Below are 23,606 nucleotides of genomic sequence, written 5' to 3' on the forward strand. Positions count from 1 at the left end.
AAAGCCCCGCCTTATCTCAGCTCACTGGTCACCATAGCAACACCCACCCGTAGCACGCTCTCCAGCAGGTATATTTCACTGGTCATACCCAAAGCCAACACTCCCTTTGGCCGCCTTTCCTTCCAGTTCTCTGCTGCCAATGACTGGAACGAATTGCAAAAATCACTGAAGCTGGAGTCTTATATCTCCCTCTCTATCTTTAAGCATCAGCAGTCAGAGCAGCTTACCGATCACTGTACCTGTACACAGCCCATCTGTAAATAGCCCGCCCAACTACCTCATCCCCATATTATTACTTACCCTCTTGCTCTTTTGCACCCCAGTATCTCTACTTGCACATCATCATCTGCACATCTATCACTCTAGTGTTAATGCTAATTATTTATTTTTGCATTCTCTACGGCCTATTTATTGCCTTACCTCTCTAACTCTTCTACATTTGCACACACTGTACATAGATTTTTCTATTGTGTTAATGACTGTACGTTTGTTTATGTGTAACTCTGTGTTGTTGTTTTTGTTGCACTGCTTTGCTTTATCTTGGCCAGGTCGCAGTTGTAAATGAGAACTTGTTCTCAACTGGCCTACCTTGTTAAATAAAAGTGAAATAAAATAAAAAATAAAATAAAAAATAGGCTTTTCTGTTTCAATATAACTTCATGGAAATAATGCTTTTTTGAAAGCATACGGTTTCTAATCTACCAGCCCTTATCCTAAGAAAACCTGGCTACAGTTCTCTTGTGACCAGCGTTGGGACTCCTTACATTTAACAAAAGTAATCTTGTAACACTATCATTTTGCATAGAAAGTAATCTATTACTTGTTATATTACCTTTTTTTAATGCTGTCCATTCAGCATGGAGCTAGTCTATAGACCTACCTAGGCTATCAGCATGGGGCTAGTCTATAGACCTACCTAGGCTATCAGCATGGGGCTAGTCTATAGACCTACCTAGACTATCAGCATGGGGCTAGTCTATAGACCTACCTAGGCTATCAGCATGGGGCTAGTCTATAGACCTACCTAGGCTATCAGCATGGAGCTAGTCTATAGGCCTACCTAGGCTATCAGCATGGGGCTAGTCTATAGACCTACCTAGGCTATCAGCATGGGGATAGTCTATAGACCTACCTAGGCTATCAGCATGGAGCTAGTCTATAGACCTACCTAGGCTATCAGCATGGAGCTAGTCTATAGACCTACCTAGGCTATCAGCATGGGGATAGTCTATAGACCTACCTAGGCTATCAGCATGGAGCTAGTCTATAGACATACCTAGGCTATCAGCATGGGGCTAGTCTATAGACCTACCTAGACTATCAGCATGGAGCTAGTCTATAGAGGGAGGTATAGTTGGAGAGGAGGAGGAGGGAGGAGGTATAGTTGGAGAGGAGGAGGAGGGAGGTATAGTTGGAGAGGAGGAAGAGGGAGGTATAGTTGGAGAGGAGGAAGAGGGAGGTATAGTTGGAGAGGAGGAAGAGGGAGGTATAGTTGGAGAGGAGGAGGAGGGAAGTATAGTTGGAGAGGAGGAGGAAGAGGGAGGTATAGTTGGAGAGGAGGAAGAGGGAGGTATAGTTGGAGAGGAGGAGGAGGGAGGTATAGTTGGAGAGGAGGAGGAGGGAGGTATAGTTGGAGAGGAGGAAGAGGGAGGTATAGTTGGAGAGGGGGAGGAGGGAGGTATAGTTGGAGAGGAGGAGGAGGGAGGTATAGTTGGAGAGGAGGAGGAGGGAGGTATAGTTGGAGAGGAGGAGGAAGAGGAGGGAGGTATAGTTGGAGAGGGGGAGGAGGGAGGTATAGTTGGAGAGGAGGAGGAGGGAGGTATAGTTGGAGAGGAGGAGGAAGAGGGAGGTATAGTTGGAGAGGAGGAGGGAGGTATAGTTGGAGAGGAGGAGGAGGGAGGTATAGTTGGAGAGGGGGAGGAGGAGGGAGGTATAGTTGGAGAGGAGGAGGAGGAGGGAGGTATAGTTGGAGAGGAGGAGGAGGGAGGTATAGTTGGAGAGGAGGAGGAGGGAGGTATAGTTGGAGAGGAGGAAGAGGAGGGAGGTATAGTTGGAGAGGGGGAGGAGGGAGGTATAGTTGGAGAGGAGGAGGAGGGAAATATAGTTGGAGAGGAGGAGGAGGGAGGTATAGTTGGAGAGGAGGAAGAGGGAGGTATAGTTGGAGAGGGGGAGGAGGAGGGAGGTATAGTTGGAGAGGGGGAGGAGGGAGGTATAGTTGGAGAGGAGGAAGAGGGAGGTATAGTTGGAGAGGAGGAAGAGGAGGGAGGTATAGTTGGAGAGGAGGAAGAGGGAGGTATAGTTGGAGAGGAGGAAGAGGGAGGTATAGTTGGAGAGGAGGAAGAGGAGGGAGGTATAGTTGGAGAGGAGGAGGAGGGAGGTATAGTTGGAGAGGAGGAAGAGGAGGGAGGTATAGTTGGAGAGGGGGAGGAGGGAGGTATAGTTGGAGAGGAGGAAGAGGGAGGTATAGTTGGAGAGGAGGAGGAGGGAGGTATAGTTGGAGAGGGGGAGGAGGGAGGTATAGTTGGAGAGGGGGAGGAGGGAGGTATAGTTGGAGAGGGGGAGGAGGGAGGTATAGTTGGAGAGGAGGAAGAGGGAGGTATAGTTGGAGAGGGGGAGGAGGGAGGTATAGTTGGAGAGGAGGAGGAGGAGGGAGGTATAGTTGGAGAGGAGGAGGAGGGAGGTATAGTTGGAGAGGGGGAGGAGGGAGGTATAGTTGGAGAGGAGGAGGAGGGAGGTATAGTTGGAGAGGGGGAGGAGGGAGGTATAGTTGGAGAGGAGGAGGAGGAGGGAGGTATAGTTGGAGAGGGGGAGGAGGAGGGAGGTATAGTTGGAGAGGAGGAGGAGGGAGGTATAGTTGGAGAGGGGGAGGAGGGAGGTATAGTTGGAGAGGAGGAGGAGGAGGGAGGTATAGTTGGAGAGGAGGAGGAGGGAGGTATAGTTGGAGAGGGGGAGGAGGGAGGTATAGTTGGAGAGGAGGAGGAGGGAGGTATAGTTGGAGAGGGGGAGGAGGAGGGAGGTATAGTTGGAGAGGGGGAGGAGGGAGGTATAGTTGGAGAGGAGGAGGAAGAGGGAGGTATAGTTGGAGAGGAGGAGGAGGGAGGTATAGTTGGAGAGGAGGAAGAGGGAGGTATAGTTGGAGAGGAGGAGGAGGGAAGTATAGTTGGAGAGGAGGAAGAGGGAGGTATAGTTGGAGAGGGGGAGGAGGGAGGTATAGTTGGAGAGGAGGAAGAGGGAGGTATAGTTGGAGAGGAGGAGGAGGGAGGTATAGTTGGAGAGGGGGAGGAGGGAGGTATAGTTGGAGAGGAGGAGGAGGGAGGTATAGTTGGAGAGGAGGAGGAGGGAAATATAGTTGGAGAGGAGGAGGAAGAGGGAGGTATAGTTGGAGAGGAGGAAGAGGGAGGTATAGTTGGAGGGGGAGGAGGGAGGTATAGTTGGAGAGGAGGAAGAGGAGGGAGGTATAGTTGGAGAGGGGGAGGAGGGAGGTATAGTTGGAGAGGAGGAAGAGGGAGGTATAGTTGGAGAGGAGGAGGAGGGAGGTATAGTTGGAGAGGGGGAGGAGGGAGGTATAGTTGGAGAGGAGGAAGAGGGAGGTATAGTTGGAGAGGAGGAGGAGGGAGGTATAGTTGGAGAGGGGGAGGAGGGAGGTATAGTTGGAGAGGAGGAAGAGGGAGGTATAGTTGGAGAGGAGGAGGAGGGAAATATAGTTGGAGAGGAGGAGGAAGAGGGAGGTATAGTTGGAGAGGAGGAAGAGGGAGGTATAGTTGGAGAGGAGGAGGAGGGAAGTATAGTTGGAGAGGAGGAGGAAGAGGGAGGTATAGTTGGAGAGGAGGAGGAGGGAGGTATAGTTGGAGAGGAGGAAGAGGAGGGAGGTATAGTTGGAGAGGAGGAGGAAGAGGGAGGTATAGTTGGAGAGGGGGAGGAGGAGGGAGGTATAGTTGGAGAGGAGGAAGAGGAGGGAGGTATAGTTGGAGAGGAGGAGGAGGGAAGTATAGTTGGAGAGGAGGAGGAGGGAGGTATAGTTGGAGAGGAGGAAGAGGGAGGTATAGTTGGAGAGGAGGAAGAGGGAGGTATAGTTGGAGAGGAGGAAGAGGGAGGTATAGTTGGAGAGGAGGAAGAGGGAGGTATAGTTGGAGAGGAGGAGGAGGAGGGAGGTATAGTTGGAGAGGAGGAAGAGGGAGGTATAGTTGGAGAGGAAGAGGAGGGAGGTATAGTTGGAGAGGAGGAGGAGGGAAGTATAGTTGGAGAGGAGGAAGAGGGAGGTATAGTTGGAGAGGAGGAGGAGGGAGGTATAGTTGGAGAGGAGGAGGAGGGAGGTATAGTTGGAGAGGAGGAGGAGGGAGGTATAGTTGGAGAGGAGGAGGAGGGAAGTATAGTTGGAGAGGAGGAAGAGGGAGGTATAGTTGGAGAGGAGGAGGAGGAGGGAGGTATAGTTGGAGAGGAGGAGGAGGGAGGTATAGTTGGAGAGGAGGAGGAAGAGGGAGGTATAGTTGGAGAGGAGGAGGAGGGAAGTATAGTTGGAGAGGAGGAAGAGGGAGGTATAGTTGGAGAGGAGGAGGAGGGAGGTATAGTTGGAGAGGAGGAAGAGGGAGGTATAGTTGGAGAGGAGGAAGAGGGAGGTATAGTTGGAGAGGAGGAGGAGGGAGGTATAGTTGGAGAGGAGGAGGAAGAGGGAGGTATAGTTGGAGAGGAGGAAGAGGAGGGAGGTATAGTTGGAGAGGAGGAAGAGGAGGGAGGTATAGTTGGAGAGGAGGAGGAGGGAAGTATAGTTGGAGAGGAGGAAGAGGGAGGTATAGTTGGAGAGGAGGAGGAGGGAAATATAGTTGGAGAGGAGGAGGAAGAGGGAGGTATAGTTGGAGAGGAGGAGGAGGGAAGTATAGTTGGAGAGGAGGAAGAGGAGGGAGGTATAGTTGGAGAGGAGGAGGAAGAGGGAGGTATAGTTGGAGAGGAGGAAGAGGGAGGTATAGTGAATCTCACGGGATGTTGGAGAGATGGAGGGTGGCAGAGGGAGGGAAGATGTTCTGAAAGTTCTTGGATCCAGGCTTCTTGAAGCGGTGTAGCGGGGAGCCGCTGAAGTCTTTAGTGAGGCCCTGGTCTTCCTGTCCCTCCCTGGGCAGCTGGACCGTCTGGTGCTTAGAGATGGTCACTCTGATCACCTTACCGTGTAGCCGCTGGCCGTTCAGGTGGGACATAGCTGGGGGGGAGAAGAGACAGTCAGACACAGTACAGCCTCACACAGCTAGCTATGTATGTCTGCTGGCCATTTGCAGTAGATAACAGGACCAGGGAGAGGAGAAGGGGCCAGGTCAGAAAACTGTACAGACTGATCATTTACGACTGGTTTCCTGGACAAATTAAGACCTCGACTAAAAAGCCCTTTCAATGGAGATTCTCTTTTTTAGTCCAGGACCAGGTAAACCAGGTAAACCAGGTAAACCAGGTAAACCAGGTAAACCAGGTAAACTAGGTAAACCAGCCCTTAGTGATTTACCAAAAGAAAACGCTGTCTAATTCGTTATTCTGAACATTTTATAGAGATATAATAAATTATCATAATATGTTATGATATCCTATTTTCACAGGCGTTTGTGTGTTTATCTGTTCTGTTCTCTCAGTATAGCAGTGGGATCTGTTCTCTCAGTATAGCAGTGGGATCTGTTCTCTCAGTATAGCAGTGGGATCTGTTCTCTCAGTATAACAGTGGGATCTGTTCTCTCAGTATAACAGTGGGATCTGTTCTCTCAGTATAGCAGTGGGATCTGTTCTCTCAGTATAGCAGTGGGATCTGTTCTGTTCTCTCAGTATAACAGTGGGATCTGTTCTGTTCTCTCAGTATAGCAGTGGGATCTGTTCTCTCAGTATAGCAGTGGGATCTGTTCTCTCAGTATAACAGTGGGATCTGTTCTCTCAGTATAACAGTGGGATCTGTTCTCTCAGTATAGCAGTGGGATCTGTTCTCTCAGTATAGCAGTGGGATCTGTTCTCTCAGTATAACAGTGGGATCTGTTCTCTCAGTATAACAGTGGGATCTGTTCTCTCAGTATAACAGTGGGATCTGTTCTGTTCTCTCAGTATAGCAGTGGGATCTGTTCTCTCAGTATAACAGTGGGATCTGTTCTCTCAGTATAGCAGTGGGATCTGTTCTCTCAGTATAGCAGTGGGATCTGTTCTGTTCTCTCAGTATAACAGTGGGATCTGTTCTGTTCTCTCAGTATAGCAGTGGGATCTGTTCTCTCAGTATAGCAGTGGGATCTGTTCTGTTCTCTCAGTATAACAGTGGGATCTGTTCTGTTCTCTCAGTATAGCAGTGGGATCTGTTCTCTCAGTATAGCAGTGGGATCTGTTCTCTCAGTATAACAGTGGGATCTGTTCTCTCAGTATAACAGTGGGATCTGTTCTCTCAGTATAGCAGTGGGATCTGTTCTCTCAGTATAGCAGTGGGATCTGTTCTCTCAGTATAACAGTGGGATCTGTTCTCTCAGTATAACAGTGGGATCTGTTCTCTCAGTATAACAGTGGGATCTGTTCTGTTCTCTCAGTATAGCAGTGGGATCTGTTCTCTCAGTATAACAGTGGGATCTGTTCTCTCAGTATAGCAGTGGGATCTGTTCTCTCAGTATAGCAGTGGGATCTGTTCTGTTCTCTCAGTATAACAGTGGGATCTGTTCTGTTCTCTCAGTATAGCAGTGGGATCTGTTCTGTTCTCTCAGTATAACAGTGGGATCTGTTCTGTTCTCTCAGTATAGCAGTGGGATCTGTTCTCTCAGTATAACAGTGGGATCTGTTCTCTCAGTATAACAGTGGGATCTGTTCTCTCAGTATAGCAGTGGGATCTGTTCTCTCAGTATAACAGTGGGATCTGTTCTCTCAGTATAACAGTGGGATCTGTTCTCTCAGTATAACAGTGGGATCTGTTCTCTCAGTATAGCAGTGGGATCTGTTCTCTCAGTATAGCAGTGGGATCTGTTCTCTCAGTATAACAGTGGGATCTGTTCTCTCAGTATTAAAACAGTGGGATCTGTTCTCTCAGTATAACAGTGGGATCTGTTCTCTCAGTATAACAGTGGGATCTGTTCTCTCAGTATTAAAACAGTGGGATCTGTTCTGTTCTCTCAGTATAGCAGTGGGATCTGTTCTCTCAGTATAGCAGTGGGATCTGTTCTCTCAGTATAACAGTGGGATCTGTTCTCTCAGTATAGCAGTGGGATCTGTTCTCTCAGTATAGCAGTGGGATCTGTTCTCTCACCAAGCTGTGCCTGAGTAGCGTCGGCCATCTGGATTAAGGCGTTCTCTTTCTTGTTGAACAGAATCTTGACCCGATGCACATCACCATACACCCCTAGAGAGAGAGAGAGAGGGGAGGAGGGAAGGAGGGAGAGATAGGGGGGAGGGAGAGATAGAGAGGGGCAGAGAGGGGGGAGGAGGGGGGAAGGAGAGATAGGGGGAGGAGGGGGGAAGGAGAGATAGAAGGGGAGGAGGGGGAGGGAGGGAGAGATAGAGAGAGAGAGGGGCAGAGAGGGGGGAGGAGGGGGGAAGGAGAGATAGGGGGAGGAGGGGGGAAGGAGAGATAGAAGGGGAGGAGGGGGAGGGAGGGAGAGATAGAGAGAGAGAGGGGCAGAGAGGGGGAGGAGGGGGGAAGGAGAGATAGGGGGAGGAGGGGGAGAGAGGGAGAGATAGGGGGGAGGGAGAGATAGAAGGGGGCAGAGAGAGAGAGAGAGAGAGAGAGAGAGGGGAGGAGTGGGAGGGGGAGGGGGGGAGGAGGGAGGGAGAGATAGAGAGAGGGGGGGGGGGAGGGAGAGATAGGGGGGAGGGAGAGATAGAAGGGGGCAGAGAGAGAGAGAGGGGAGGAGTGGGGGGAGGAGGGGGAGGGAGAGATAGATAGAAGGGGGCAGAGAGAGGGGGGAGGAGGGGGGAAGGAGAGATAGGGGGAGGAGGGGGGAGGGAGAGAGAGATAGAAGGGGGGCAGAGAGTGGGGGAGGAGGGGGGAGGGAGAGAGAGATAGAAGGGGGGCAGAGAGTGGGGGAGGAGGGGGGAGGGAGAGAGAGATAGAAGGGGGGCAGAGAGAGGGGGGGAGGAGGGGGGAAGGAGAGATAGAAGGGGGCAGAGAGAGGGGGGGAGGAGGGGGGAAGGAGAGATAAAAGGGGGGCAGAGAGAGGGGGGGAGGAGGGGGGAAGGAGAGATAAAATGGGGCAGAGAGAGGGGGGAGGAGGGGGGAGGGAGATAGAGATAGAAGGGGGGCAGAGAGAGGGGGGAGGAGGGGGGAGGGAGATAGAGATAGAAGGGGGGCAGAGAGAGGGGGGAGGAGGGGGGAGGGAGATAGAGATAGAAGGGGGGCAGAGAGAGGGGGGAGGAGGGGGGAGGGAGATAGAGATAGAAGGGGGGCAGAGAGAGGGGGGAGGAGGGGGGAGGGAGATAGAGATAGAAGGGGGGCAGAGAGAGATGGGGGGAGGGTAGAGAGGTGTGTGGACATACAGTACATTACTTCTCTGCATTGTTTAGTCCCGTGTGTTAAAGGGAGATAGAGGTGTGTGTGTGTATGTGTGTGTTTATATGCATTGACTGACAGAACAGAGAGGATTCCGGATGAGTGGTTGGACAGGAAGTATCCTTATCAGCCAATCACAGATTACCGTGGTTACTGTTAGTCACGGTAACCACGGTAGCCACACACGCAGGCTATGCAGTGCCTAACAACCAAAGCCATTACTACATTTGTCCCATTTCAATGCTTGTCTTTATGAAATCTAATAAATATATTTCAGCCAATAATAAATCCAAGCCTCCTTACCAAACAGGATGAACAGTTCGTGTGGTGATATGCTCTGCAGGGAGGAAGAGGAAGAAGCATGAGGAAGTCAGTCAGCTGGTCAAGTTAAGACCGTTCTGGTGTGGTATGATATACATTGTTTTGTAATTAAATTGGCTCAGTAGCCAACCAAGCCTGTTTCCTTCCTTGTCTCATATTGATGCCATCATCAGACGTAGCCACCCACCCAGCCAGCCAGGCAGGCAGCCAGACACCAGGCCAGCCAGCCAGGCAGCAGTAGCTCAGCCAGGCAGCAGTAGCTCAGCCAGCCAGCCAGGCAGCAGTAGCTCAGCCAGCCAGCAGTAGCTCAGCCAGCCAGCAGTAGCTCAGCCAGGCAGCAGTAGCTCAGCCAGCCAGCCAGCAGTAGCTCAGCCAGGCAGCAGTAGCTCAGCCAGCCAGCCGGCCAGGCAGCAGTAGCTCAGCCAGCCAGCAGTAGCTCAGCCAGGCAGCAGTAGCTCAGCCAGCCAGCCAGCCAGGCAGCAGTAGCTCAGCCAGCCAGCAGTAGCTCAGCCAGGCAGCCAGGCAGCAGTAGCTCAGCCCTAATGCTGCTTATCTGAAGAATCCAATAAGACCCAGCAGAATTCTATTCAACACGTTAAGTCCCTTATGGCCCCCCATTCCCTATGTAGTGCACTACTTTAGACCCAAAACCCATTGTGCCTTGGTAAAAAGTAGTAAACTATGTAGGGAATAGGGGGGCCATTAGGGACGAAGAGGATAGAGGGGATATTTACGGGGTGACACTCACATCGGGGTTGAGGTTGGAGACGAGGAGAACAGAGTGAACGGCGGTGGGCGCCATGCCGTGCAGGGTCATCCGTCCCGAGACGAGGGGTCCCATTCCTGCCATCGTGTGCATGGATAGACCTGGGGGCACACACAAGAACAGGTCAAAGGGCGGGCCTACTAGAGAAGGGGGAGGACTCAGGGTAAGTAGGAGGAGGGAGGGGAGGAGGGAGGGCCCAGGGTCAGTAGGAGGAGGGCCCATGGTCAGTAGGAGGAGGGAGGGCCCAGGGTCAGAAGGAGGAGGGCCCATGGTCAGTAGGAGGAGGGAGGGCCCAGGGTCAGAAGGAGGAGGGTTGGGAGGAGGGAGAGCCCAGGGTCAGTAGGAGGAGGGAGGAGGGCTCAGGGTCAGAAGGAGGAGGGAGGAGGGCCCAGGGTCAGAAGGAGGAGGGAGGAGGGCCCAGGGTCAGTAGGAGGAGGGAGGAGGGCCCAGGGTCAGTAGGAGGAGGGAGGAGGGCCCAGGGTCAGTAGGAGGAGGGAGGGGAGGAGGGAGGGCCCAGGGTCAGTAGGAGGAGGGAGGGGAGGAGGGAGGGCCCAGGGTCAGTAGGAGAAGGGAGGAGAGCCCAGGGTCAGTAGGAGGAGGGAGGGGAGGAGGGAGGGCCCAGGGTCAGTAGGAGGAGGGAGTGGAGGAGGGAGGGCCCAGGGTCAGTAGGAGGAGGGCCCAGGGTCAGAAGGAGGAGGGTTGGGAGGAGGGAGAGCCCAGGGTCAGTAGGAGGAGGGAGGAGGGCCCAGGGTCAGAAGGAGGAGGGAGGAGGGCCCAGGGTCAGAAGGAGGAGGGAGGGGAGGAGGGAGGGCCCAGGGTCAGTAGGAGGAGGGAGGGGAGGAGGGAGGGCCCAGGGTCAGTAGGAGAAGGGAGGAGAGCCCAGGGTCAGTAGGAGGAGGGAGGGGAGGAGGGAGGGCCCAGGGTCAGTAGGAGGAGGGAGGGGAGGAGGGAGGGCCCAGGGTCAGTAGGAGAAGGGAGGGGAGGAGGGAGGGCCCAGGGTCAGTAGGAGGAGGGAGTGGAGGAGGGAGGGCCCAGGGTCAGTAGGAGGAGGGCCCAGGGTCAGAAGGAGGAGGGTTGGGAGGAGGGAGAGCCCAGGGTCAGTAGGAGGAGGGAGGAGGGCCCAGGGTCAGAAGGAGGAGGGAGGAGGGCCCAGGGTCAGTAGGAGGAGGGAGGGGAGGGAGGAGGGCCCAGGGTCAGAAGGAGGAGGGCCCAGGGTCAGTAGGAGGAGGGAGGAGGGCCCAGGGTAAGTAGGAGGAGGGCCCAGGGTCAGTAGGAGGAGGGAGGAGGGCCCAGGGTCAGTAGGAGGAGGGAGGGGAGGGAGGAGGGCCCAGGGTCAGAAGGAGGAGGGAGGGGAGGAGGGAGGGCCCAGGGTAAGTAGGAGGAGGGCCCAGGGTCAGTAGGAGGAGGGAGGAGGGCCCAGGGTCAGCAGGAGGAGGGAGGAGGGCCCAGGGTCAGTAGGAGGAGTGTGATAGTGGGGTGATACCTACCTATATAGGGGGTATGGGGCTAGAGGAGGGTGGTAGTAGGGTGATACCTACCTATATAGGGGGTATGGGGCTGGAGGAGGGTAACCTACCTATATAGGGGGTATGGGGCTGGAGGAGGGTGGTAGTGGGGTGTACCTACCTATATAGGGGGTATGGGGCTGGAGGAGGGTGATAGTAGGGTGATACCTACCTATATAGGGGGTATGGGGCTGGAGGAGGGTAACCTACCTATATAGGGGGTATGGGGCTGGAGGAGGGTGGTAGTGGGGTGTACCTACCTATATAGGGGGTATGGGGCTGGAGGAGGGTAACCTACCTATATAGGGGGTATGGGGCTGGAGGAGGGTGGTAGTGGGGTGTACCTACCTATATAGGGGGTATGGGGCTGGAGGAGGGTAACCTACCTATATAGGGGGTATGGGGCTGGAGGAGGGTAACCTACCTATATAGGGGGTATGGGGCTGGAGGAGGGTGGTAGTGGGGTGTACCTACCTATATAGGGGGTATGGGGCTGGAGGAGGGTAACCTACCTATATAGGGGGTATGGGGCTGGAGGAGGGTGGTAGTGGGGTGTACCTACCTATATAGGGGGTATGGGGCTGGAGGAGGGTGGTAGTAGGGTGATACCTACCTATATAGGGGGTATGGGGCTGGAGGAGGGTGGTAGTGGGGTGTACCTACCTATATAGGGGGTATGGGGCTGGAGGAGGGTGGTAGTAGGGTGATACCTACCTATATAGGGGGTATGGGGCTGGAGGAGTGTGATAGTGGGGTGGTACCTACCTATATAGGGGGTATGGGGCTGGAGGAGGGTAACCTACCTATATAGGGGGTATGGGGCTGGAGGAGGTTGTACCTACCTATATAGGGGGTATGGGGCTAGAGGAGGGTGGTAGTGGGGTGGTACCTACCTATATAGGGGGTATGGGGCTGGAGGAGGGTGGTAGTAGGGTGGTACCTACCTATATAGGGGGTATGGGGCTAGAGGAGGGTGAGAGTGGGGTGGTACCTACCTATATAGGGGGTATGGGGCTAGAGGAGGGTGATAGTGGGGTGATACCTACCTATATAGGGGGTATGGGGCTGGAGGAGGGTGGTAGTAGGGTGGTACCTACCTATATAGGGGGTATGGGGCTGGAGGAGTGTGATAGTGGGGTGGTACCTACCTATATAGGGGGTATGGGGCTGGAGGAGGGTGGTAGTGGGGTGGTACCTACCTGCTTGGGAGAATCCGATAGTGGGGCAAAAACCTGCTGCCCCAGCGTAAGGCGAAGAGATGATACCTGGAGCACCTGGAAACACAAATCAATCAATCAATGAATCAAGTGTGTATTATAAAGCCCTTTTAGCCCACCGTAAACCCCAAAGAGCAAGCACATCACAAGTGAGAGCACAGTCGAAAAACTCCTTCGACCACACAAAGATATATATAGGGGAGAGTGGGGTAAAAACTCCTTAGACCACACAAAGATATATATAGGGGAGAGTGGGGTAAAAACTCCTTCGACCACACAAAGATATATAGGGGAGAGTGGGGTAAAAACTCCTTAGACCACACAAAGATATATAGGGGAGAGTGGGGTAAAAACTCCTTAGACCACACAAAGATATATATAGGGGAGAGTGGGGTAAAAACTCCTTAGACCACACAAAGATATATATAGGGGAGAGTGGGGTAAAAACTCCTTCGACCACACAAAGATATATAGGGGAGAGTGGGGTAAAAACTCATAAGACCACACAAAGACATATAGGGGAGAGTGGGGTAAAAACTCCTTAGACCACACAAAGATATATAGGGGAGAGTGGGGTAAAAACTCCTTAGACCACACAAAGATATATAGGGGAGAGTGGGGTAAAAACTCATTCGACCACACAAAGATATATATAGGGGAGAGTGGGGTAAAAACTCCTTAGACCACACAAAGATATATAGGGGAGAGTGGGGTAAAAACTCCTTAGACCACACAAAGATATATAGGGGAGAGTGGGGTAAAAACTCCTTAGACCAGACAAAGATATATAGGGGAGAGTGGGGTAAAAACTCCTTAGACCACACAAAGATATATAGGGGAGAGTGGGGTAAAAACTCCATAGACCACACAAAGATATATAGGGGAGAGTGGGGTAAAAACTCCTTAGACCACACAAAGATATATAGGGGAGAGTGGGGTAAAAACTCCTTAGACCAGACAAAGATATATAGGGGAGAGTGGGGTAAAAACTCCTTAGACCACACAAAGATATATATAGGGGAGAGTGGGGTAAAAACTCCTTAGACCACACAAAGATATATATAGGGGAGAGAGGGGTAAAAACTCCTTAGACCACACAAAGATATATAGGGGAGAGTGGGGTAAAAACTCCTTAGACCACACAAAGATATATAGGGGAGAGTGGGGTAAAAACTCCTTAGACCACACAAAGATATATAGGGGAGAGTGGGGTAAAAACTCCTTAGACCACACAAAGATATATAGGGGAGAGTGGGGTAAAAACTCCTTAGATCACACAAAGATATATAGGGGAGAGTGGGGTAAAAACTCCTTAGACCACACAGAGACATATAGGGGAGAGTGGGGTAAAAACTCCTTAGACCACACAGAGACATATAGGGGAGAGTGGGGTAAAAACTCCTTAGACCACACAAAGATATATAGGGGAGAGTGGGGTAAAAACTCCTTAGACCACACAAAGATATATAGGGGAGAGTGGGGTAAAAACTCCTTAGACCACACAAAGATATATAGGGGAGAGTGGGGTAAAAACTCCTTAGACCACACAAAGATATATAGGGGAGAGTGGGGTAAAAACTCCTTAGACCACACAAAGACATATAGGGGAGAGTGGGGTAAAAACTCCTTAGACCACACAAAGATATATAGGGGAGAGTGGGGTAAAAACTCCTTAGACCACACAAAGATATATATAGGGGAGAGTGGGGTAAAAACTCCTTAGACCACACAAAGACATATAGGGGAGAGTGGGGTAAAAACTCCTTAGACCACACAAAGACATATAGGGGAGAGTGGGGTAAAAACTCCTTAGACCACACAAAGATATATATAGGGGAGAGTGGGGTAAAAACTCCTTAGACCACACAAAGACATATAGGGGAGAGTGGGGTAAAAACTCCTTAGACCACACAAAGATATATAGGGGAGAGTGGGGTAAAAACTCCTTAGACCACACAAAGATATATATAGGGGAGAGTGGGGTAAAAACTCCTTAGACCACACAAAGACATATAGGGGAGAGTGGGGTAAAAACTCCTTAGACCACACAAAGACATATAGGGGAGAGTGGGGTAAAAACTCCTTAGACCACACAAAGATATATAGGGGAGAGTGGGGTAAAAACTCCTTAGACCACACAAAGATATATATAGGGGAGAGTGGGGTAAAAACTCCTTAGACCACACAAAGATATATATAGGGGAGAGTGGGGTAAAAACTCCTTAGACCACACAAAGATATATAGGGGAGAGTGGGGTAAAAACTCCTTAGACCACACAAAGATATATATAGGGGAGAGTGGGGTAAAAACTCCTTAGACCACACAAAGATATATATAGGGGAGAGTGGGGTAAAAACTCCTTAGACCACACAAAGATATATATAGGGGAGAGTGGGGTAAAAACTCCTTAGACCACACAAAGATATATAGGGGAGAGTGGGGTAAAAACTCCTTAGACCACACAAAGATATATATAGGGGAGAGTGGGGTAAAAACTCCTTAGACCACACAAAGACATATAGGGGAGAGTGAGGTAAAAACTCCTTAGACCACACAAAGATATATAGGGGAGAGTGGGGTAAAAACTCCTTAGATCACACAAAGATATATAGGGGAGAGTGGGGTAAAAACTCCTTAGACCACACAAAGACATATAGGGGAGAGTGGGGTAAAAACTCCTTAGACCACACAAAGATATATATAGGGGAGAGTGGGGTAAAAACTCCTTAGACCACACAAAGATATATAGGGGAGAGTGGGGTAAAAACTCCTTAGACCACACAAAGATATATAGGGGAGAGTGGGGTAAAAACTCCTTAGACCACACAAAGATATATATAGGGGAGAGTGGGGTAAAAACTCCTTAGACCACACAAAGATATATATAGGGGAGAGTGGGGTAAAAACTCCTTAGACCACACAAAGATATATATAGGGGAGAGTGGGGTAAAAACTCCTTAGACCACACAAAGATATATAGGGGAGAGTGGGGTAAAAACTCCTTAGACCACACAAAGATATATAGGGGAGAGTGGGGTAAAAACTCCTTAGACCACACAAAGATATATAGGGGAGAGTGGGGTAAAAACTCCTTAGACCACACAAAGATATATAGGGGAGAGTGGGGTAAAAACTCCTTAGATCACACAAAGATATATAGGGGAGAGTGGGGTAAAAACTCCTTAGACCACACAGAGACATATAGGGGAGAGTGGGGTAAAAACTCCTTAGACCACACAGAGACATATAGGGGAGAGTGGGGTAAAAACTCCTTAGACCACACAAAGATATATAGGGGAGAGTGGGGTAAAAACTCCTTAGACCACACAAAGATATATAGGGGAGAGTGGGGTAAAAACTCCTTAGACCACACAAAGATATATAGGGGAGAGTGGGGTAAAAACTCCTTAGACCACACAAAGATATATAGGGGAGAGTGGGGTAAAAACTCCTTAGACCACACAAAGACATATAGGGGAGAGTGGGGTAAAAACTCCTTAGACCACACAAAGATATATAGGGGAGAGTGGGGTAAAAACTCCTTAGACCACACAAAGATATATATAGGGGAGAGTGGGGTAAAAACTCCTTAGACCACACAAAGACATATAGGGGAGAGTGGGGTAAAAACTCCTTAGACCACACAAAGACATATAGGGGAGAGTGGGGTAAAAACTCCTTAGACCACACAAAGATATATATAGGGGAGAGTGGGGTAAAAACTCCTTAGACCACACAAAGACATATAGGGGAGAGTGGGGTAAAAACTCCTTAGACCACACAAAGATATATAGGGGAGAGTGGGGTAAAAACTCCTTAGACCACACAAAGATATATATAGGGGAGAGTGGGGTAAAAACTCCTTAGACCACACAAAGACATATAGGGGAGAGTGGGGTAAAAACTCCTTAGACCACACAAAGACATATAGGGGAGAGTGGGGTAAAAACTCCTTAGACCACACAAAGATATATAGGGGAGAGTGGGGTAAAAACTCCTTAGACCACACAAAGATATATATAGGGGAGAGTGGGGTAAAAACTCCTTAGACCACACAAAGATATATATAGGGGAGAGTGGGGTAAAAACTCCTTAGACCACACAAAGATATATAGGGGAGAGTGGGGTAAAAACTCCTTAGACCACACAAAGATATATATAGGGGAGAGTGGGGTAAAAACTCCTTAGACCACACAAAGATATATATAGGGGAGAGTGGGGTAAAAACTCCTTAGACCACACAAAGATATATATAGGGGAGAGTGGGGTAAAAACTCCTTAGACCACACAAAGATATATAGGGGAGAGTGGGGTAAAAACTCCTTAGACCACACAAAGATATATATAGGGGAGAGTGGGGTAAAAACTCCTTAGACCACACAAAGACATATAGGGGAGAGTGAGGTAAAAACTCCTTAGACCACACAAAGATATATAGGGGAGAGTGGGGTAAAAACTCCTTAGACCACACAAAGATATATAGGGGAGAGTGGGGTAAAAACTCCTTAGACCACACAAAGACATATAGGGGAGAGTGGGGTAAAAACTCCTTAGACCACACAAAGATATATATAGGGGAGAGTGGGGTAAAAACTCCTTAGACCACACAAAGATATATAGGGGAGAGTGGGGTAAAAACTCCTTAGACCACACAAAGATATATAGGGGAGAGTGGGGTAAAAACTCTTTAGACCACACAAAGACATATAGGGGAGAGTGGGGTAAAAACTCCTTAGACCACACAAAGACATATAGGGGAGAGTGGGGTAAAAACTCCTTAGACCACACAAAGATATATAGGGGAGAGTGGGGTAAAAACTCCTTAGACCACACAAAGATATATAGGGGAGAGTGGGGTAAAAACTCCTTAGACCACACAAAGACATATAGGGGAGAGTGGGGTAAAAACTCCTTAGACCACACAAAGACATATAGGGGAGAGTGGGGTAAAAACTCCTTAGACCACACAAAGATATATAGGGGAGAGTGGGGTAAAAACTCCTTAGACCACACAAAGATATATATAGGGGAGAGTGGGGTAAAAACTCCTTAGACCACACAAAGACATATAGGGGAGAGTGGGGTAAAAACTCCTTAGACCACACAAAGACATATAGGGGAGAGTGGGGTAAAAACTCCTTAGACCACACAAAGACATATAGGGGAGAGTGGGGTAAAAACTCCTTAGACCACACAAAGACATATAGGGGAGAGTGGGGTAAAAACTCCTTAGACCACACAAAGACATATAGGGGAGAGTGGGGTAAAAACTCCTTAGACCACACAAAGATATATAGGGGAGAGTGGGGTAAAAACTCCTTAGACCACACAAAGACATATAGGGGAGAGTGGGGTAAAAACTCCTTAGACCACACAAAGATATATATAGGGGAGAGTGGGGTAAAAACTCCTTAGACCACACAAAGATATATAGGGGAGAGTGGGGTAAAAACTCCTTAGACCACACAAAGATATATATAGGGGAGAGTGGGGTAAAAACTCCTTAGACCACACAAAGATATATAGGGGAGAGTGGGGTAAAAACTCCTTAGACCACACAAAGACATATAGGGGAGAGTGGGGTAAAAACTCCTTAGACCACACAAAGACATATAGGGGAGAGTGGGGTAAAAACTCCTTAGACCACACAAAGATATATAGGGGAGAGTGGGGTAAAAACTCCTTAGACCACACAAAGACATATAGGGGAGAGTGGGGTAAAAACTCCATAGACCACACAAAGACATATAGGGGAGAGTGGGGTAAAAACTCCTTAGACCACACAAAGACATATAGGGGAGAGTGGGGTAAAAACTCCTTAGACCACACAAAGACATATAGGGGAGAGTGGGGTAAAAACTCCTTAGACCACACAAAGATATATAGGGGAGAGTGGGGTAAAAACTCCTTAGACCACACAAAGACATATAGGGGAGAGTGGGGTAAAAACTCCTTAGACCACACAAAGACATATAGGGGAGAGTGGGGTAAAAACTCCTTAGACCACACAAAGACATATAGGGGAGAGTGGGGTAAAAACTCCTTAGACCACACAAAGACATATAGGGGAGAGTGGGGTAAAAACTCCTTAGACCACACAAAGACATATAGGGGAGAGTGGGGTAAAAACTCCTTAGACCACACAAAGATATATAGGGGAGAGTGGGGTAAAAACTCCTTAGATCACACAAAGACATATAGGGGAGAGTGGGGTAAAAACTCCTTAGACCACACAAAGATATATAGGGGAGAGTGGGGTAAAAACTCCTTAGACCACACAAAGATATATATAGGGGAGAGTGGGGTAAAAACTCCTTAGACCACACAAAGACATATAGGGGAGAGTGGGGTAAAAACTCCTTAGATCAGACAAAGATATATAGGGGAGAGTGGGGTAAAAACTCCTTAGACCACACAAAGATATATATAGGGGAGAGTGGGGTAAAAACTCCTTAGACCACACAAAGACATATAGGGGAGAGTGGGGTAAAAACTCCTTAGACCACACAAAGACATATAGGGGAGAGTGGGGTAAAAACTCCTTAGACCACACAAAGATATATATAGGGGAGAGTGGGGTAAAAACTCCTTAGACCACACAAAGACATATATAGGGGAGAGTGGGGTAAAAACTCCTTAGATCAGACAAAGATATATAGGGGAGAGTGGGGTAAAAACTCCTTAGACCACACAAAGACATATAGGGGAGAGTGGGGTAAAAACTCCTTCGACCACACAAAGATATATATAGGGGAGAGTGGGGTAAAAACTCCTTAGACCACACAAAGATATATATAGGGGAGAGTGGGGTAAGGTAAGTCATTTTTTATATTCAGCATCTCTCTGTCAAGGGAAATTTAGTTTCATTTCTAACAAAGGTATCTACATATATTTCAGGATGTTATTTATCATCAATCAAAATGAATGTAAACATTACAGTTTTGAAAACATAGCTTGCCCCCAAAAAGCGATCTTTTGGCACAACTTACCCCGGGTATGGGGTAAGTTGACCCGCCTTAATCAGCGTACAAATTTCTGTACTGAATGAAATATTACCACAACTTTTTCAAAACACGTTTTTTGTTGTATTTTTAAGCATTATTTAAAACTGTAATGTTTACATGCATTTTGATTGATGATAAATAACATCCTGAAATATATGTAGATACCTTTGTTAGAAATGAAACTAAATTTCCCTTGACAGAGAGATGCTGAATATAAAAAATTGCTTAACTTACCCCACTCTAAAAAAAACACTTGGTTAACACAGGCTTAACACCTAACAAACACTTGTTTAACATAAGCTTAACACCTAACAAACACTATAGGCAAACATTTTGACTATATTAGCCCACACAGCTACGAGGATGCACTTTCATGCTCAAGTCCTCAACTAGCGGCTTCATTAAATAGTACCCACAAAACACCAGAGTTCCTCTGTCCAGTGTCTGTGTTCTTTTGCCCATCTTAATCTTTTATTTTTATTGGCCAGTCTGAGATATGGCTTTTTCTTTGCTACTCTGCCTAGAAGGCCAGCATCCCGGAGTCGCTCTCCTCTTCACTGTTGACGTTGAGACTGGTGTTTTGTGGGTACTATTTAATGAAGCTGCCAGTTGAGGACTTGTGAGGCGTCTGTTTCTCAAACTAGACACTCTAATGTACTTGTCCTCTTGCTCAGTTGTGCACCGGGGCCTCCCACTCCTCTTTCTATTCTGGTTAGAGCCAGTTTGCGCTGTTCTGTGAAGGGAGTAGTACACAGCCTTGTATGAGATCTTCAGTTTCTTGGCAATTTCTCGCATGGAATAGCCTTCATTTCTCAGAACAAGATTATACTGACAAGTTTCAGAAGAAAGGTCTTTGTTCCGGGCCATTTTGAGCCTGTAATCAAACCCACAAATGCTGATGCTTCAGATACTCAACTAGTTTAACCTGTTTAGGATAGGGGGCAGTATTGACACGGCTGGATAAAAAACATACCCGATTTAATCTGGTTACCACTCCTACCCAGTAACTAGAATATGCATATACTTATTACATATGGATAGAAATCACCCTAAATTTTCTAAAACTGTTTGAATGGTGTCTGTGAGTATAACAGAACTCAAATGGCAGGTCAAAACCTGAGAGATTCCTTTACAGGAAGTGGCCTGTCTGACCATTTCTTGAACTTCTTTTCCATCTCTATCATTTACTAAGGATCTCTGCTCTAACGTGACACTTCCCACGTCGTCCATAGGCGCTCAGAGCCCGGGAAAAAACAGAATGTCGTCATTCCAGCCCCAGGCTGAAACACATTATCGCCTTTCTCAAGTGGCCGATCAAGGGACACTGGGCTTAGGCGCGTGACCCGACCGCCCCCGCCTTTGGGATTTTTTCCTCTGTTTGCCGAAAAGGAGATTCCCTGTCGGAATATTATCGCTTTTCTACGAGAAAAATGGCGTAAAAATTGATTTTAAACAGCGGTTGACATGCTTCGAAGTACGGTAATGGAATATTTAGAATTTTATTGTCACCAATTGCGCCATGCGCGCGACACTTCTTTACTATTTCGGATAGTGTCTTGAACGCACGAACAAAACGCCGCTATTCGGATATAACGATGGATTATTTTGGACCAAACCAACATTTGTTATTGAAGTAGCAGTCCTGGGTGTGCATTCTGACGAAGACAACAAAAGGTAATGAAACTTTTATAATAGTAAATATGATTATGGTGAGTGCTAAACTTGCCGGGTGTCTAAATAGCGAGCCCGTGATGCCTGTGCTATGTACTTAGAATATTGCAAAATGTGCTTTCACCAAAAAGCTATTTTAAAATCGGACATATCGAGTGCATAGAGGAGGTCTGTATCTATAATTCTTAAAATAATTGTTATGCTTTTTGTGAACGTTTATCGTGAGTAATTTAGTAAAATGTTAGCGAATTCCCCGGAAGTTTGCGGGGGGTATGCTAGTTCTGAACGTCACATGCTAATGTAAAAAGCTGGTTTTTGATATAAATATGAACTTGATTGAACAAAACATGCATGTATTGTATAACATAATGTCCTAGGGTTGTCATCTGATGAAGATCATCAAAGGTGAGTGCTGCATTTAGCTGTCTTCTGGGTTTTGGTGACATTATATGCTGGCTTGAAAAATGGGTGTCTGATTATTTCTGGCTTGGTACTCTGCTGACATAATCTAATGTTTTGCTTTCGTTGTAAAGCCTTTTTGAAATCAGACAGTGTGGTTAGATTAACGAGAGTCTTGTCTTTAAATAGCTGTAAAATAGTCATATGTTTGAGAAATTTAAGTAATAGGATTTTTAAGGTTTTGAAAATCGCGCCACAGGCTGCCAGTGGCTGTTACGTAGGTGGGACGAATTCGTCCCGCCTAGCCCAGAGAGGTTGAAGAAGACCAGTTTTATAGCTTCTTTAATCAGAACAACAGTTTTCAGCTGTGCTAACATAATTGCAAAAGGGTTTTCTAATGATCAATTAGCCTTTTAAAATGATAAACTTGGATTAGCTAACACAACGTGCCATTGGAACACAGGAGTGATGGTTGCTGATAATGGGCCTCTGTACGCCTATGTAGATATTCCATAAAAAATCTGCCGTTTCCAGCTACAATAGTCATTTACAACATTAACAATGTCTACACTGTCATGGATCCCTCCGGAACTTTCATTACGCACACCTGGCCCCTATTCCCAGTGATTAGTAATTGTATAAATATGTCCTTGGTTTACCAGTGTCCTGTCGATTATTGTTACAATGTCCGTTGGTGCGTGAGTACCTGTGCTGTGTGTAATTTGGGTATAATAAAATACCCTATTACACATTCCTGCGCCTGTCTCCCGACCCTTTATACCAGGGTGACATACCCTGTATTTCTGATCAATTTGATGTTATTTTAATGGACAAATGTGTTTTTCTTTCAAAAACAAGGACATTTCTAAGTGACCCCAAGCTTTTGAATGGTAGTGTATATATACATTTGCAAAATATACTTTGGTTTAGATACAAGCATTATGAAACCTCTAATAATAAATCATTTGACTTGGTGAAAATTATTTTTGGAGCCTAACTTGCTTACCAGTTTTTCCATCTGGTTTCCCCTTCACAAACTCCATGAAATTATGACCTCTTCCTAAATATTTGGTCAAATTATTAATTTTGTGTAAAGTTTCCTAGAAAAAAGGGTGGATCAATTTACCCCACTCTCCCCTACCGTATAAAACAAACCATTCACAACATTCTGAATATTCAAAGCTGAGATTCGAGCTCCCTACAATCTGTGGAATTCCATAAAACACGTTCCTCTTTTTGCCTCTCAAAACAACACAAAGCAATATCCCAAACGCAACACTGCATTTCAATTTCCTCATAGAGGGAGTTGTTGGATTGGCAGTACAGGAAATTAAAATGTTCTAAGGTTTACAGTTCATTAAAGAACAATGTTCACAGGCTCAGTCCCTACAAGGATTTCACTCTCACAGACAGGAGAGTTAGGTTACATCCCAAATGGCTCAAATGTTACCATTTGGGACGCAGACAGTCTCTACACTACAGAACCAACCCGTTTCCTCCTCAGGACAGCAGAGAGCTAGGTGTCTCAACAACAACACATGATGAAGGTTGGTTCAACCAGTTGACTGTGGTTTAATAATGGGGCATCACGGTTTAATAATCTGATATCATGGTTTAATAATCTGACATCATGGTTTAATAATCTGACATCACGGTTTAATAATCTGACATCATGGTTTAATAATCTGACATCATGGTTTAATAATCTGACATCATGGTTTAATAATCTGACATCATGGTTTAATAATCTGACATCATGGTTTAATAATCTGACATCATGGTTTAATAATCTGACATCATGGTTTAATAATCTGACATCATGGTTTAATAATCTGACATCATGGTTTAATAATCTGACATCATGGTTTAATAATCTGACATCATGTTTTAATAATGGGACATCACGGTTTAATAATCTGACATCACGGTTTAATAATCTGACATCATGGTTTAATAATGGTGAATTCACCAGCAACCACCCCCTTGGGTTGCCCGTGTGTGCGTGTGTGTGTGTGTGTGTGTGTGTGTGTGTGTGTGTGTGTGTGTGTGTGTGTGTGTGTGTGTGTGTGTGTGAGAGAGAGAGAGATTAGGAAGGGGGTGGGTGGTGATGCATCTTGTTGTTCCAGGCTGCTTTATAAATCAGAAGAGCTGAACAGAGGGTTGCTGGAGATACTGAGAAAACAGACACACACACACACACACACACACACACACACACACACACACACACACACACACAC

General features: G+C 47.6%; 1 protein-coding gene across 5 annotated transcripts in view; it reads right to left on the reverse strand.

Annotated features, from left to right (window-relative positions):
- The window catches only part of LOC106572778 (polypyrimidine tract-binding protein 3), a 135,556-nt gene that overhangs the window by 11,452 nt on the left and 100,498 nt on the right, over nt 1-23,606 (reverse strand). For all 5 annotated transcript variants that reach the window (XM_082957037.1, XM_082957035.1, XM_082957036.1 and 2 more), the window contains 5 exons: nt 12,274-12,348; nt 9,552-9,670; nt 8,786-8,819; nt 7,244-7,336; nt 4,975-5,191 (listed from right to left, as the gene is read on the reverse strand). In XM_082957037.1, the coding sequence (XP_082813163.1) occupies nt 4,975-5,191; nt 7,244-7,336; nt 8,786-8,819; nt 9,552-9,670; nt 12,274-12,348 (538 nt within the window). The remainder of the gene's footprint in view (nt 1-4,974; nt 5,192-7,243; nt 7,337-8,785; nt 8,820-9,551; nt 9,671-12,273; nt 12,349-23,606) is intronic.

The sequence above is a fragment of the Salmo salar genome, chromosome 01 (assembly GCF_965601325.2).
Source record: "Salmo salar chromosome 01, fSalSal1, whole genome shotgun sequence".
NCBI classification, from domain to species: Eukaryota; Metazoa; Chordata; class Actinopteri; order Salmoniformes; family Salmonidae; genus Salmo; species Salmo salar.